Here is a 15,948-nt window from a genome sequence, read left to right on the forward strand (position 1 = left end):
AACATAACATAACATAACATAACATAACATAACATAACATAACAAACAAAACAAAACAAAACAATCCAAACAAAACACAAAACACAAACAACAAACACAAAGCAAAACAGTAAAAGACATGAATGATCATCTGCAATGAAATGAGCTATTGACCTGTGTTCAGGTAATTGCAAAAAATACAGAAAATGGAGTCACAACCCACTTTAAACATGCTATAAAGATATCACACTTAACCAGGTCCTGCTGAAGTATCATTTCCACACTTCATACGCTATCATGTGGAGACAGCTGTGAAAAACAAGTACACAAACAAGTGGTCACAGTGAGATGAGGGCCAGGGTTGGCAGCTATTTGACCACAAAATGTGAAAGACGGTGTTCAAACAAAGATGCCACGTGCACAAAACTCACCTGCACCAGGATACGTGGCCTTTGTGAGGAAGGAAAAGGAACCTTGTGCATGAAATGGGAAATATGCCTAAGGACAAATAAAAAAAACATTACAAAATGTTTTTAGACATTAAAATTTCAGCTCTAGCTTGGCAACCTCTAAAATTGTCCTTAGAACTCACTTTTCAATGGGCAGAGTGTGTGGAGCTGAGATGGAGTATCTGTAGAGGAAGGTCAGGAAGTTATGGAAAGCATCAAAAAAGGGCCAGTGAGAGAGAAGGCAGATGCTTTTGTTGGTGTGGACAGTCATGGACCCATCAGGCCTGAGCCCGTTAGCCTGCAGACCCAGCTGAGATCGCTGCTTGTCAGTCAAATGTTCTTCTGGGTAGGGCTCATAGAACTGGATGGCGGCACCATAAACCTGAGAGCAAGAGACAGACTCATGAACACCTTCTAGGATTTGGGTTGGTTTACATTTTAGAGAACAAAAAAGCTGTCTTGATACCAGCATTACATTTCTAAAGTGCACAATGGCAACTATTTTAGCCTACTTAAAAGCAATCACCAACAGTATCTATTTCAAAACCGCTTTTCTCAAATCCACCCAGTGAGAAAATGATACGGAAGATTTATTTTTGCAGTCTTTTAGATCAGAAATATCTCAGCTTAGCCATGTTTCTTTGAAGCCGCTCACCTAAATGAATAAATTATACAATACTGCAGCACAAATAGCCTTGAGACTTGTTCGGCTGAGGAGAGTGAGCTGAGTGTACTGATGTGTTTGACATAATTGAGCTGACCCAAACAGCACTTTAGCAATGCATTATTAAACAGGCCAATTACACAAGTTCATCTTATTTTCGATTCTTTTCCGAGGCCCATTATTCATGGGCGGTTTTGATATTCCGCCCGTGCTGGTTTCTAGCTGCTTTAAATTCTTTGCACATTGCGAAACCAGACAAGACAATTCACCTTCTTGTGTGTCTGATTTTCTCAAAGAATGATGGTGCGGCAGTGAAAAGAAAACCTGCAGAAAATCTAAATGTTTGTGTGTGTATTTGTGCGTGCTCATGCGTGAATTTTCCTGTCTGTACCTTCTCTCCAGAGGCGCCTGTGAGAACGAATGTCGAAAAGACAGGAAGAGAATATTTGGAATGAGAGGGCCAGCACTCAATCGACGCTCCCGTCGGCAGGCAAAACAGGGGCACGGATTCAGGCAAAGGAAAGGAATCATAATCCTCCTCTGGATATCTGGACAAAAGACCTGCACACACCCCATACAAACCCTCAGTTAGGCTGTATAGCTCCATCAAAGACAACAATTATTACTGATCCCGTATCGCTTGCCCTGTAATTAATTAATTGACCCAGTCTTCCATATGACAAGCTAATCGCAGGCAGCGGTTAAAGCCTAGATCTTTTTGGTGCTGAGAGCACTGAGCTTAACAATGACATCATGTTGTTCTTGCTACATGGGAGTATCAAGTTTCATTCATCTGCAGTCGTATCCTACTGCTCTGATGTGCCTCTTGCTAACACATCCTTTCCCTCCTACTGTTCATTGCAAAATGCACAACAAAACACAAACTGTGAAAAACAACTCAAGGCTGAGATACAATACCTGCTTTGAATGCAAGTGTGTTGGTTTTGGCCAAAGATTTTTTGTAGCACAAGTACACAGAGGACCCCCACTGTAAAAGCAGGAAAAACAGAAATGAAGTTGATTCAACATTTTATACAGATATGTAAAAGGTTGATTGTTGTGGTCTGATGTTATTACTCATAATTTAAGGAAAACTACCCACCTAAAACGCTTTGGGCAGGGATGTACCAATACTAAAATTGTGTAAATACTGATAAGCTGATAATTATTGAAAATCTCACCAAAATTGGCTGATATCACTAAATAAATTCTAAAATTGACTGATATCCAATATGGTACCCATATTTAAATCAAAGGGTCAGCGCAAACGGTCTCTTGGCGTTAAAGAATTAGTAAAGAATTAGCACTGAAAAGGCGTGAACACTGATATTTTTGCACCTGACCTTATTAAATATGCATTTTTAGGAGTTTCCCTTTCAGATGCAAAATTTATGGGAGGACAGTATTAAAATGAAAGACGCAACACGATTTACTAACGTTTGCGCTTGTCAATTCACTGGTATTTGCATTGGCATTATTTAACGCACAAAAAAAGCATATCTTAAAGGGGTCATATTATGCTTTTTTAAAGATAATTATTTTGTGTATTTGGTGTAACAGAATATGTTTACATGCTTTAATGTTCAAAAAACACATTATTTTTCAAATACTGTACATGCAGGCGCTAATTTGCGCTGCTCTAGGTAGATTGCGCTGGTCATTATGGAAATGATCTGGCTGCGTCTGTTCTTTAATGTGCACATTGTTAGTACATCACTCACAGAATTTTCCCCTGCCATCTGTGCTTTTATGGAACTGCGCTCTAATGCTAATTTGCCATTTAGTAAATATGGAGTTTGTAAATAAGCTGCCTAGAGTTTGAACAAGGTTCCTTGATTAGCAAGACTTCCATGGACAACCAGCATTGCTAGAAAAACCATCATGGTCAACCAGTTTTCCTCCATCTAAACTGGTGGTCATTTGAGAAGGATAGGGTGACTGTTGTGCTCACCATACTGCTGTTGAGATTCTTGTCCACCTTGCAGAAAGCATGTGGTGGTGTCTCTCCCTTGCCGGGAATAATGACACAGATGTCTGTGACAGCCAGCGTGGAGTGAGAGTGATTCTCAGAGGCACGCCGATATGTGATGTAGATCCTTTGGGAGGAGGAGCTACTGATATTAGCAGGACGGCCAGAGGGTGTGGTCTGTATAATTTGACAGTCCGGCTTCAGTTTCTCTTTCCACTCAAAGAGGATGCTAAGAATCATGAAACAAAGGACATGAGGATAGTAAACGTTCTGCAAAACAAAAGTGAAAACACAACGGGTTCCAAAACCAACTGAGCTGCCTCATTGTCTACTGCCTACATTAGTAGCTACCTTAAAAGACAGCATCCTAAATGGTACCTTAAAAATTAGTGATTTGGAAAGCAGCTCCATCAATAGGCATTCGGCAAGTAGCATCAGAGACATGACTCACTTACTGTTGATTCCAGAAGAATTGAGTTTTAGCATGTTGCTAAAATAACTAAGATGTTCTAATAAGCAAATTATATAGAATTAAATATTCAATTTTAAGAGTGTAGATGTAACTTTTTTCTTCAAGTTCTATATTTAGCTTTTTATTCTTGATACCTTCTAATATAAAAAAAATTGGGTATATTTATAGTCAACATCTTTATCTACAATGTTTTTGTCACTGAGTTTGTCGCATGGAAAAGAACAAAACTTTTAGCAACTGTTTAGAACAGACTTTGCTTCAGGAGGATAACTTAGAATGCTTTCTAAGTAGGCAGCTTACTAGGTTTTGGAACAATCATATCTGAAGCTTAGATGTCTTACCCCAGGTCTGTGAGTGGCGGTTTGTCTCTGCCTCTCCTATAGCAGAGGAAGATCTGCGGCCCCATGAGGCTTCCTCCATTCAGTTCGGCAGGAAGTCCAGAGGGGGTGCATTCAACGCAGGTATACCCTCGAGGTACTTCCTCCCCTAGGGAGCGAATCACCACAGCCACATCAGTGATGGGCGCCTTGAGCTGGGCTGAACTCCTCTGACCACCATCCTCAGGGTGGACATCTTCCTCGAGGGGCTTAGACGAGTCGGTGAGTCCTGCCACCACAAAGTAGTCTGCTACACGAAGGCTTTTGTCTTCCATCTTCGATCATCCCCATAAAACGAGGACTGTATATGCTGGGAACAAGAGAGCGATGTGAATAGAGTGAGCACATGAAGAAATGTGAAACTGCAGCCTAGTAAACACTGTTGCTTAATAATGCCAGGTGTTCAGATTCGAACATGCTCACGAATAAAAACATCCTTCTTTAAACCGGGAGGGATTTTTAAAAAACCAATCAGCATATGCAGTGCGAGTTATGCAACACTCCTAGGAAATACCATTTTTACTCTGGTTACTTTTGCTCCCTTATGTGCTTAGAAAAGGATATGACCATTACACATCCACAGATGCAGAGCACAACCTCGTATAACAATCTTTGTGAGAAATATAAACTGGACAGACAGAAGCAATTACCCGTATTATAAATATAGGGATAAAGGAATATGTCCTATTATGCTTTTGAATCATGAGTCATAGAGTTGGTACCTGCAGAGTAAGTGCACAGGAAGGAAGAAAAAAAATGTACTTAAAAAGGTCAGACAACAAAGGGAATTCCTTCTGTCTGCATCAATGTGAAGTTTGTCACCATAAGCCTCACTAATAGCACAACCACTGATATCTTAATTAGAGATTCCCTTCTCTTTCAGAAGAGGCCTGGGGCTTTTACAACACTCAAGTTGGCACATGTACTCACTCTGAGTCATTACGAGTGACTGATATTCACATGGCTTCTTAGCACCAAAAATAGCAGGGTACCTGCTGGTAGACTGTTGGTCCAGTTTTATCTTTCTGTAGGGGTCATACAGTCCCACCAAATGACTGAAACCTAAATCTAGGGGTGTAATGTTTCTCTGTGTAATATGTATGTATAATATTTGTATAATTTGTGTTTAAAATGCCATTACTCCAGTCTTCAATGTCACATGATCCTTCAGAAATCAATCTAATATGCTGATTTTCTACTCAAGAAACATGTTTAATAATTATTATCATATTGAAAACAGTTGTGCTGCTTAATATTTCTGTGGAAACCAACCACGATAAACGTTTTTCAGGATTCCTTGATGACTACTCTAGTGAAACAATATGTGCTAAGTATACTAAAAATACATTTACATATTTATGTTCCTAATAAAAATACCCTGCAATTGTACTTTTTGTATACTAAACTGGTATACTTAAAGTCTACTAAATTGGAACAACTAATTTTAATGCACTTTAATTTAGCGGAAGTAGTGTTGTTGAGGTCCAACTAAAGATACATACATAAATATATCTGTGCTAAAGTGAAACTATTGCAAGTATACTTCTACAAATATCTTGCATTGAAAGACTCATATTGTACAGAGATCATGCAATCCTTATTAATAGTGATATTAAAACACATTGTAGGCATAATATTAGGAAATGTGCAATAAAGAAATACTCCAAATAAAGTTTAATTATAATTTTATATCAGTAAGTCTTATGTGATATGTCAATCAATATGTTAATAGATGTGAAGTATACTTGGTATGAAATAAATGTATTTAAAATAAATTATGACATAGGATTTTCTTTACTAGGGTACACAAACATTTATTCTTTTGAGCATTTATTTGTAACAGAAATACATTTATTTGCTGTCACTTTGAATCAATTTAATGCATCCTTGCAAAATAAAATTATATTTAATTAAAAAAAATAACTATATATACAGCATATATTTTGGAATCAGTAAGATTTTTTAAAGTTAATTTTTCAAGTTTAATCTTTTTAAACTTGTTTAAAAAAACACTGTTTTGTGATTTTTATTCCTACATAAGTAAATAGTAGTAGTCTTTTTTCCCTGATCAAATATTGAACTGTACCAAAAATCTGGAGCCTAGAAATTTAAACTGTTACACGCCTAGTATACCATCGTCATTATAGTGGACACCATCTGAAAGGTCTTTGGTGGCTTGCAGCTTTATAGCCAATGGCTTCTCTGTGATTTACAGTAATGGCCAACAGAGTCATGGGACACGGCTTAAGAGCTTAGGAATTGAAACTGACCTACTGACTAGTTCTTTTGCCACAACGAAGTGTCGAAGTAAAGAAGTTTGTCTTTTGAGGAACCAGTGACGCTGATGGTGTGAAACGGGAAGCTGCTGTTTTCTACCAAATATTTTGGAAATGGTGACAAGTCATCGGCAGATTTCATGATCCCAGTTAGATGCCGAGAATAAATACAGGCCTTAGAACTCTAATCCTTCTCATCCTAATAAACCTTTGGGCTTTGAAGGAGGGGTCTCTAGAACACTCTCTCTGTCCCTTGTCCAACAACATTGACAAAGACACTGATGCACACTTTGTTCCAGATGTCTCTCCTATAGCTGATTTCACATATTGTGCTCAACAACATCACACAAAGCAAACATAAATCCATCAATCTGCTTGCAGAAATAATCAAACATCTCAAGATCCAATCACACCCACGTTGTTCTAGACATATACAACAGAAAGTCCACCAGACACAGTGAGAAGAAAATGTAGCAGATGTGTCGCATGTTACGTGAGAGATTTAGGATTATATATAGACATAATCTCTCGGTCCAACAACCACGCCATCCGCAGAGGCTGGCTGTGCCCTCTCTACCATCAGCAGAGAGAAATTATAATCCTCACCATGGCAACCATGAAGAAAAGCCAGCGAATATTCATCATTCACCTTAAAAATGTAATAGGGGAGAGAAAATACTTACATAAAACTAATAAAAATGAGTCACAGAGCAGAAAGCGGTCTCTTTTGGTAGAGATAATGCAGTAATGAGGACCTCACAATCACACATCAACAGTTCAATAACAACTGCTGCGGAGGAAAGGAAACGGCATAACCCGACAGGTTAGAGAGAAATTCTAGGCAAATTTGGACAAACATGCAGAGAATTATATTGTTATTATATTGTAATAAGGCATATTGTGCATTGGAAAGCCCTGAGGCAGATTTCATTGTTATGTGATGCAATTATAGAGACTCTTGACTTGCACTGACTCAACACTTTTCAGACAACTCATAGGAAGTCACTCCTTTATTGAGAAACACCATGGTAACGTCAATGAGGGACTCAAAAACGCCCGGAAGTGCGTTGGTAATGGCACTTTCATCAGACAAATCAACATGGGTCCTACGCAGCGGAAATCCTGGCATGAAGAACCCATGAAAGAAAAGTACACTTAATGTCTGAGCCATCCCATCTGGCTGCTGAGAAAGAAATAAGGAACTCCTTTACTTCCCTGATCTCTGACCGACTTGATACTTGTCATTCAAAAGAACAGGAGTAAGAGATCGATGATTCCCTTTTCCAGTTTAAATGACTGGACAGTTCCAGTACACACAGTACAGAAAGCACAACGCAATGAATGACGCCACAGAATAGGAAAACAGACTCACATAATGGACATAAATTTGAGAGTTGCAGGTGGCTGAGTGTATTCATGATGTTATCTAGGATTAGCACTCAAAGTATGGTCCATTATTTAAAAAAAAAAGTAATTTATTATTACATTACATAAAATCCATGGAAAAAACTGTCCAAACAAAGACACTAAAATGATTTAAAAATGATGAATGTAATATTCATCAAATGCTAAACAATATTCGCATCCATTCATTTTTTTATATTGCTTCTTTTCATTTTATCCAAATATCTATAGTTAAAGCTGCATAAAGAACTTCATAAACTCCAAAAGAGCATGTGTTGTAAATAAATAATAAAATTAATAATATGAAAATATATAAAAAATTATAACATTTAAAAAAAAAAATTTGGAAAATGTAGTAGTAATTTTCTGCCAGGATATTTATTATCCAGTAATTTTACGGACATTTACGTTAACCATAAAACACAATGCAGTGAAGTGCTATTTTTGTGGATGTTTTTACAGTGTAGTATTATATAATGTTAAAATACTAGGAATAAAAAAAATAATCAGCTCTCATGGTGATGTTTCAACCAAACTGGGCCTTGACCTAAAATGAGTTTGGCACTCCTCATTTACATTAAAACCTCTTCAGCACAGAGTGTAGCTTTACATGACTTATTATATCGGGGAAGAAAAAGACAAAGTCTTGTCCCAAACAAAACCCACAGCATAACAAACACCATTTTCTAATAATTTTATCATGCTGTAGGAGGCATGCTTTTGGCATGATAAGCCTTGCCCTTCTTTCACCAACCTGTGGCGTGTAAGAGCCACAGGATAAGCCAATTTAACAGCCTGCCCATAAAAACAAGCGTGATCTTATCCAGCTGTGCTGGAGCTATGGGCTGTGGTCCTGCGTAAGGGCTCTATGGAACAACAGGCTCCCGATACTGCACAGCTCTGGGACAGCAGGGAGGCCTGGAGGAAAACACAAGAAGGGGGAACTAATGCAGCACATTTGGCCGAGCATCTGGTCCTGCTTAAGACACGGGGCGGACATTTGATTCCTTTGCACCATGCCGGGAAACAAGCAGACATCTGCATGCTTTGGATAGGAGGAGGAAGGCAAGCTATTTCTATGTGGAAATGTTTTGTCAGGAAGACTTTACTGAGGTACAGGATAGGCAGGAATTCTTTTCTCTTTAAAGTTCCAACTCAACTCCATCTACTACAACTTTTGGGTTAAAAGACACTTATAAAGCAATGCATTTATTCAACCTATTGTCAAGAGACAAATTCTGGCAAACATCTGGAGTTTCAAAACAATTTCTGCCCATGCAGGCTTTCCAAAGTGGGTGGGAAGATGAAAACAACCAAGAGTCTTATTAGTGAAAATGTTTCAACAGACGTTTCCCTTTAATGTAAGATTTACTGTAATCATGATGCATTTTAAAGGAACGCCCAACCGAACTAAAGCATGCATTGCTGAAGCTGGTTAAGCACAGACTGTTAAACTTAAAATATGTAATTACAGTTGAGCGATGACGAAATGCAATAAACAGGGAAAACTGGTGGGATGCGTCATACTTAAAAATCATATTCATGCTTTAATGAATTTAAAGAGGATACACTGGCAAATATCACACTTCAACATGAAGACATGCTCATGAATCCACTGCAATTTCTTTTCTGAATTAAGATACATATCACAACCGACTCTGAATCCTGGATCAAAGCCAAATCACCACAATATATGATGGATGCTTTGAGAAATCTTCCTTAACCTCTCTGAAATACCTTTGCAAATTTTTCATGCTATGCTCAACCAGGCTTTCTTTCAAACAACTACAGCGTCACATTATCACATCAGACAAAATCTCTGTCTTTGTAACTCTTATGATCTGTATTTGAGCGTGGCACCCTGTGGAGTAGCTATACCGAAGGATTTAATCCACATATTCAGAATTGGGAGGACAAAATGTACAAATGTACAAATAAGTCATAAAAAAATACACAAGTCAAGCACTTGTCTATATATTGATAGCACACATTCCCTTTAATGCCTATGATTGTTCTCACACCAGTACTGACATTGTAGTGATCATCTTTTCCATTATAAATCCATTTTAATTGCCAGTAAAGATAGAACATTGCATGTTGAGCTATACTAATAAACAAACATAAAAAATGCGGTGAAATAAATATGAAGGTGATACTGCATCCAGACAGCTGGGCTGGGTCAGTCTTACAATAACTCATAAATCATAAGGGCCATGTTATTTACATCCGAAGCTCACAATCCTGAATTATACTAATAGAAACATATTTCTAATAAGCTTCACCGATAAATGGTGTAAGTGATGACTATCATCACATGGTGTGTAAATACACGATCAGAATCAAAACAAGCGCACAATTACCGACGCGTGATGACAGCAGTCACTCCATCGCCGGTCAGTCTTAAATATTTACATCATATATTGACTTAAAACGCTTCATATTTATCATCTATCACCTATTTTAACGTTTAACATTCCTAACAGAAGGCAAATTAATGTTCGTAACCAATAAACAGATATGAGCATAGCACACTCACTGTTTCAGTAGGACGACGATTCAGAGGACACGCTCATTGAAACACGCACCGTTATTCTGATTATTAATAACGGGACTGAAGAAGGCCCTTATGTATTTCCATCCATTTTCATCAGACAAATAAATTATTCCTCTATCACGTATAATTATTCCCTCCGGGAGGGCTGTGCCTCATCTTCTCTACACGCTTTCAGAGATGCGCTCAGCTCCAGACTCGCGCAAGCGCTTATCAAAACCTGCCGCCGGGGCACGTGACTGCCAGCAAGCCGTGACGTCAGCTGAACATTCCGGGGACCGCTGATTTAATGTGGGGGCGTCCCGACAGGTAGTCCATATAAAGACTGTGGCGCTGAGTGTTATTGACAGAATGTGTTTGAAAGTGTTGGACTTGGAAGTTGGATTTAAAGACACAGTCCACTCGTGGATAAACAACAGGCACAAAAAGCCTTGGAATTATATGAGAGGTACAAACTAAAAAAGTAGTTTGAATAATTCAAACTATTAATAAAACTATAATAGTACCTCAAAGAGGAATTCGTTTTGGGAATTAGTTCAAATTTAATTAGTGTTTATTGTTATATTTTGCGTTTTTTATATTAATTTTAGTTGCAGTTTTGGTAATTTTGTTGTTTTTGTTATTGTTATTAGTTTCAATATGTCTGTTTTTAAAATCTGTATTTCAGTTTTATTTATTTTAGTACATCAAGCTGTAGTACATCCTATAACCTATTCATTGCCATTAAAGTGAAATTAAAGAACCTACACATAGGAGCCTGATAAAAATGCTCATTTTAGAAATAAATTTCAAATGGCACTTCGAGCTTTTTTCATCTGAACTCTTCATATATATATATATATATATATATATATAGATTCATTACAAGTAAAGTAAAATATTTCAAACGTTTTTTTGTTTTAATTTTGATGATCAGAGCTTACAGCTCATGAAAGTCAAAAATTCAGTATCTCTAAATATTAGAATATTTCCTAAGATCAATAAAAAAATGGATTTGCAAAACAGAAAAGTTCAAGTTCTTTAAAGTATGTTCATGTATTCACTCACTCAATACTTGGTCGGGGCTCCTTTAGCACAAACTCCAGCATCAGTGGGGAGTGGGATGGAAGCGATCAGTGGCACTGCTGAGGCACTATTGAGCCTTCAGCTCATCTGTATTGTTCGATGGACTGTTTCTCACCTTTCTCTTGAAAATATCCCATAGATTCCATATGGGGTTCAGGTCAGGCATGCTGGCACATGCATCAAGCACAGTAATATCATGGTCAGCAAACCACTTGACTGTGAGCAGGTGCTAAAGTCCTGCTGGAAAAGGAAATCAGCATCTCCATAAAGCTTTTCAGCAGATGGAAGCATAAAGAGCTCCAAAATCTCCTGGTAGACGGCTGCATTGACTTTGGACTTGATAAAACACAATGGACAAACACCAGCAGACGTCACGGCACCCCAAATCATCACTGACTTCGAAAACTTTACACTGGACTTCAAGTAACTTGGATTCTGTGCCTCTCCAGTCTTCCACCAGACTCTAGACCTTGATTTCCAAATGAAATGCAAAATTTACTTTTCTCTGAAAACCACTGAGTAGGGCTGAACGATTAATTGCATAAGATGCTTCTGATGTTGTTTCTGTTTCAGAAGTGAAGAAGTAGAACCTGAAGACGTCTGAGTGTGGTGACTCTTGATGCACTGACTCCAGCTTCAGTCCACTCCTTGTGAAGCTCTCCCAAGTGTTTGAATCGGCTTTGCTTGACAGTATTCTCAAGCTTGCTGTCATCCCTGTTGCTTGTGCACCTTCCTACCCATTTTCTTCCTTCCAGTCAACTTTGCATTTAATATGCTTTGATACAGCACTCTGTGAACAGCCAGCCCTTTCAGTAATGACCTTCTGTGACTTTGTGGAGGGTGTCAATGTTCGTCTTCTGGACCATTGCAAAGTCAGCAGCCTTCCCCATTATTGTGGTTTCAAAGAACAAGAGATACCCGGAATTTATACTGTAGGGATGGTCATTTAATGAAACTCAAATGTAAATATTCTAATATTTTGAGATACTGGATTTTTGACTTTCATGAGATGTAAGCTCTAATAATCAAAATTAAAACAAAAAACTTTTGAAATGTTTTACTTTACATGTAATGAATCTAGAATATATGACAGTTGCACTTTTTGAAATAAGTTACCAAAGAAATTAACTTTTTCACGATATTCTAATTTTTTGAGATGCACCTATTAGAATTATATTCTACATATCACATTCTACATATAAATATATATATACAATTTCACATTTTATATATATAACATTTTACAGATTTTTCTATGGTTTTAACTCTAATAACTCTGACAAATGGTCAATCTGGTGTCATTACAGAAGCATTTTCATTTGGGCCTGACTATTAGAATTATTTCAGCCACCCCGCTCTTTGGATACTTCCCTTAGCCATTAAAAAAAAAACATATTGATCAACCACTAATTATTACATGTCATAATGTGCCAATGTAACATAAGTCAATGTATTTTATTCCATTTTGTATTATTATTATTGCTGATGTCCATTAGCAGTCATCGTGTGGGGAAATATCACCATGTAAATGGTTCAGTTTATGGAGGCAATCTCTTTCACATCATTGATTCAAGGACAAAGTTATAGAGAGTATAGGCCCTGTGGGACTCCCTAAGTTTGTTTGCAAACCCTGGTCCTGCACTGCTGGTTTAACAGGGCTTTGAAAATGGCAATGCAGCCCTCACCGGACAGAGAATTTGCAGAATTTTTTTCTAGTTAATGGTGTGACTGCCAACAAAATGTGCCACTGACTCAGACTTTCCATGCCATTCTAGGTGGTCTGATGAGAGCGGATTGCCGCTGTAACTACATTCTCAACTACAGCTCCTCAGCTTGTTAAATATGTGTCTCAACTGACATAGCATAAGGTATTTTCTTGCAATGTGTCCCCAGACAAAAAATAGCAGGATCTGAAAACAATAGGGCAGATATCCACTGAGAAATGTTGACTTTTAGGAGGTGATTTTGGAAAAACGATGTACTTGGACATATGCAATGCTAATCTAGAAAACACGTGGGGGTTAATGTGCTGCAAGAGAATGTTTGTTTAGAAGGTTCAGAGATCAAAAGGTGCTGCAAAGCACCTGAGAGAGTACGACTACTGAAGGCCATCTTCAAAGTGCTTCAGGTTTCTTCATCAAGAAGACACCCAGAACACTTCTTAAACCCAGATGAATGATTTAATAAGGCAGTTTAAGTGGATGCTGGCTGGCCACCCAACTGGCTGTGCAAAGCCATAAACATCAGAAGGATTAGGACATCCACCAGCCCCTCTTGATATAGTCCTATAGCTATGTGGTTCCAAAGGCCACACGATGGCCAAATGGCAGGACTAGAGTTTCAGACATCAACAGTCAACCTAGTATGGCCTTTTTGGCATCAATCAAGATAAGGTATTTGGAACTTCACTGCCTGCCTTATGAGTTTCAGTCTGATGTGGAGTGTGGAGTACAACATTTCGCATTGTTTTTTCACTTCTGTAAAAGCCTTTACAGTGCTACAGAGAAGTTTTTTAGTTTTAATGTTTGGATCTGAATCTGAGACTGGAGTTGAGTTTTATACAGTTGGCATGGGAGCAGCTGAACAAACTGATTAGAGCTTGAAGTGTTTTGTGGAGCTGAAGTAATGTTATTATCTTTTACTGTGTGCTTGTGTATGATTCGAATAACTAATAAACCCAAACTTGAAATTTAAATTCAGGTTGGTGGATGACACTGTTTGGTTAAATGCATGCAACTTATAGCAAATAAGTACTTAAAAAGTTAATAAGCATTTTAAGATGCTTAGCGAATTCTAAAATTGGGCGTTGCGTGATAAGACATCCCTATTTTTTGGGGTCCTGTGTCTGACTGCTTTGAATGTTTTACAGGACAATCAAAACACCTTGCAAATTTGTTAAGTACAGTTGTATTATTATTGATGTTCTCATAATTATATTGTTTTATTTTTGTAATATGGTTTTGTAAAGACATAATTTTGCTATTTGAAATGGTTACTATTGTATTACATTTTATTGGATTGTATTAAAACCAGTTAATGTCAGTTTGAAACGCAAACATCATAATTATTATTAATTATAAAAATAGTATATGGAACCACTTCAATTAAAACTCAAAAACATACAAAAATGTATTGTTCCCATTTTTTTTAATTCATAGATAATAACAAGTGAGATTTCAATTATATTTTGAAGACTGAACTGGGAAATATCCCCATTTTCCATTTTAGATATTCTAAAATGTGAACCATACAGTGACCTTTCACTTGCAAAACTACTTTCACACTGTATCATTTTCTAACTGCAAGCTCAAAAAAGCTGAAAAGTAAACCTCCTTCATTCTACATAAAACATTTTTTTCTTCTTCTAGTATGTTATTTATTTATTTTTATTCAGCTAATACTTTTCTAAGAGGAAAACACCTAAAATATTAGAATATTTAATGGTGACACAAATGAAAGGAATTACATTGCCCATTGTTTGGTATAAGAACACATTTTGCAGTGAAGGAAACCCCCCAACTGTCCAGCAGGTGATTCTTTTCAAATATGAGTCAGCAACATGACCACATTAATGGCAGACCTACAGAAAATATATAAAAAATGCAGCTCTGATTACAGTCATGTACAGTTTGCTGCAAAGCACCAGAGGATATTCACTAGAACTTCTGGACAAAGTCTTCCTGCTAGATGAGTCTGGGTGATGTAACAAAAAAAAAACGGGTGTAGCCATTTGTTAAACATGTTGGAATAGTTAAGGAATGTTTGAATGCTGGTTTATTTGGCTCTCTGAACTAGAATCTATGAAGTACAAAACCTTATAGCTGTAACAGATGTTTTGTGTAATCAAAAAAAGCTTTTGAGTCACAGGCTTGGTTGCTATATGATTGTGCAACCAAGTATGGAATTTGATACTTTTAAGAATATAATTACAGAATGACTAAATACTTTTGGTGGCATCATTTTCCTTGTCATTTCCACACTATCCACTCAACATAAAATAAATATAGGTGACTAAACATGAGATGAATATGCATCAATTCAAATCTGAAATATATGTTTCTTACTGTATATACCGTGACTCATTGTGAACCATGGGGACTTTCCCATCACCACTGCAATGCATTGAAAGAAGGTACACCTGTATGTTTTAGATTACTAAATGATAGAATTCAGAAAGCCCCTTGTTTATGCCTATGCAATCTCAAGTTTAGTATATTTCAACCATTTTGGGTTTTTTTGTGACTCAAGATACGCACAATACTGCACCCTAGGGGTCGTACGTAAAGTTTAAATGTATTATAAATAAATCGTTTTATGTTAGAGAACGCTTAACAGAATGCGGTTCAGAAAGCCCCTTGTTTATGCCTATGCAATCTCAAGTTCAGTATTTCAACCATTTTGGGTTTTTTTGTGACTCAAGATACGCACAATACTGCACCCTAGGGGTCGTACGTAAAGTTTAAATGTATTATAAATAAATCGTTTTATGTTAGAGAACGCTTAACAGAATGCGGTTTCATTTAATTTTAGACGATTAATACCTGATTAATACCTTTCCTTTTTGTAATATTTAAAAAATATATAATAAAATAATTATAATAAATGAATAAAAAAGCGTGTTACGGATTTATCACAGTGTTTGAGCTAATTATTGGCCTTTTAAGCACAAACGTTTCATGCTACTGTTAACTATTATTGATAAATCCAAACTAACATTTCTTACTCAAAAAGAATAAAAAGCT

General features: G+C 37.1%; 1 protein-coding gene across 1 annotated transcript in view; it reads right to left on the minus strand.

The window, feature by feature from the left end:
- Positions 1-10,338, minus strand: part of LOC107686292 (C-myc promoter-binding protein-like) — a 37,771-nt gene extending 27,433 nt beyond the window's left edge. Inside the window, 8 exon segments of the mRNA XM_016483231.1 lie at positions 264-288; positions 411-477; positions 572-810; positions 1,484-1,653; positions 2,011-2,080; positions 3,044-3,290; positions 3,875-4,220; positions 10,127-10,338. Of these exon segments, the coding sequence (XP_016338717.1) occupies positions 264-288; positions 411-477; positions 572-810; positions 1,484-1,653; positions 2,011-2,080; positions 3,044-3,290; positions 3,875-4,185 (1,129 nt within the window). The 5' untranslated portion in view covers positions 4,186-4,220; positions 10,127-10,338.
- Between the last annotated feature and the right edge of the window lie 5,610 nt (positions 10,339-15,948).

Source organism: Sinocyclocheilus anshuiensis, unplaced genomic scaffold (assembly GCF_001515605.1).
Source record: "Sinocyclocheilus anshuiensis isolate Anshui unplaced genomic scaffold, SAMN03320099.WGS_v1.1 scaffold481, whole genome shotgun sequence".
NCBI classification, from domain to species: Eukaryota; Metazoa; Chordata; class Actinopteri; order Cypriniformes; family Cyprinidae; genus Sinocyclocheilus; species Sinocyclocheilus anshuiensis.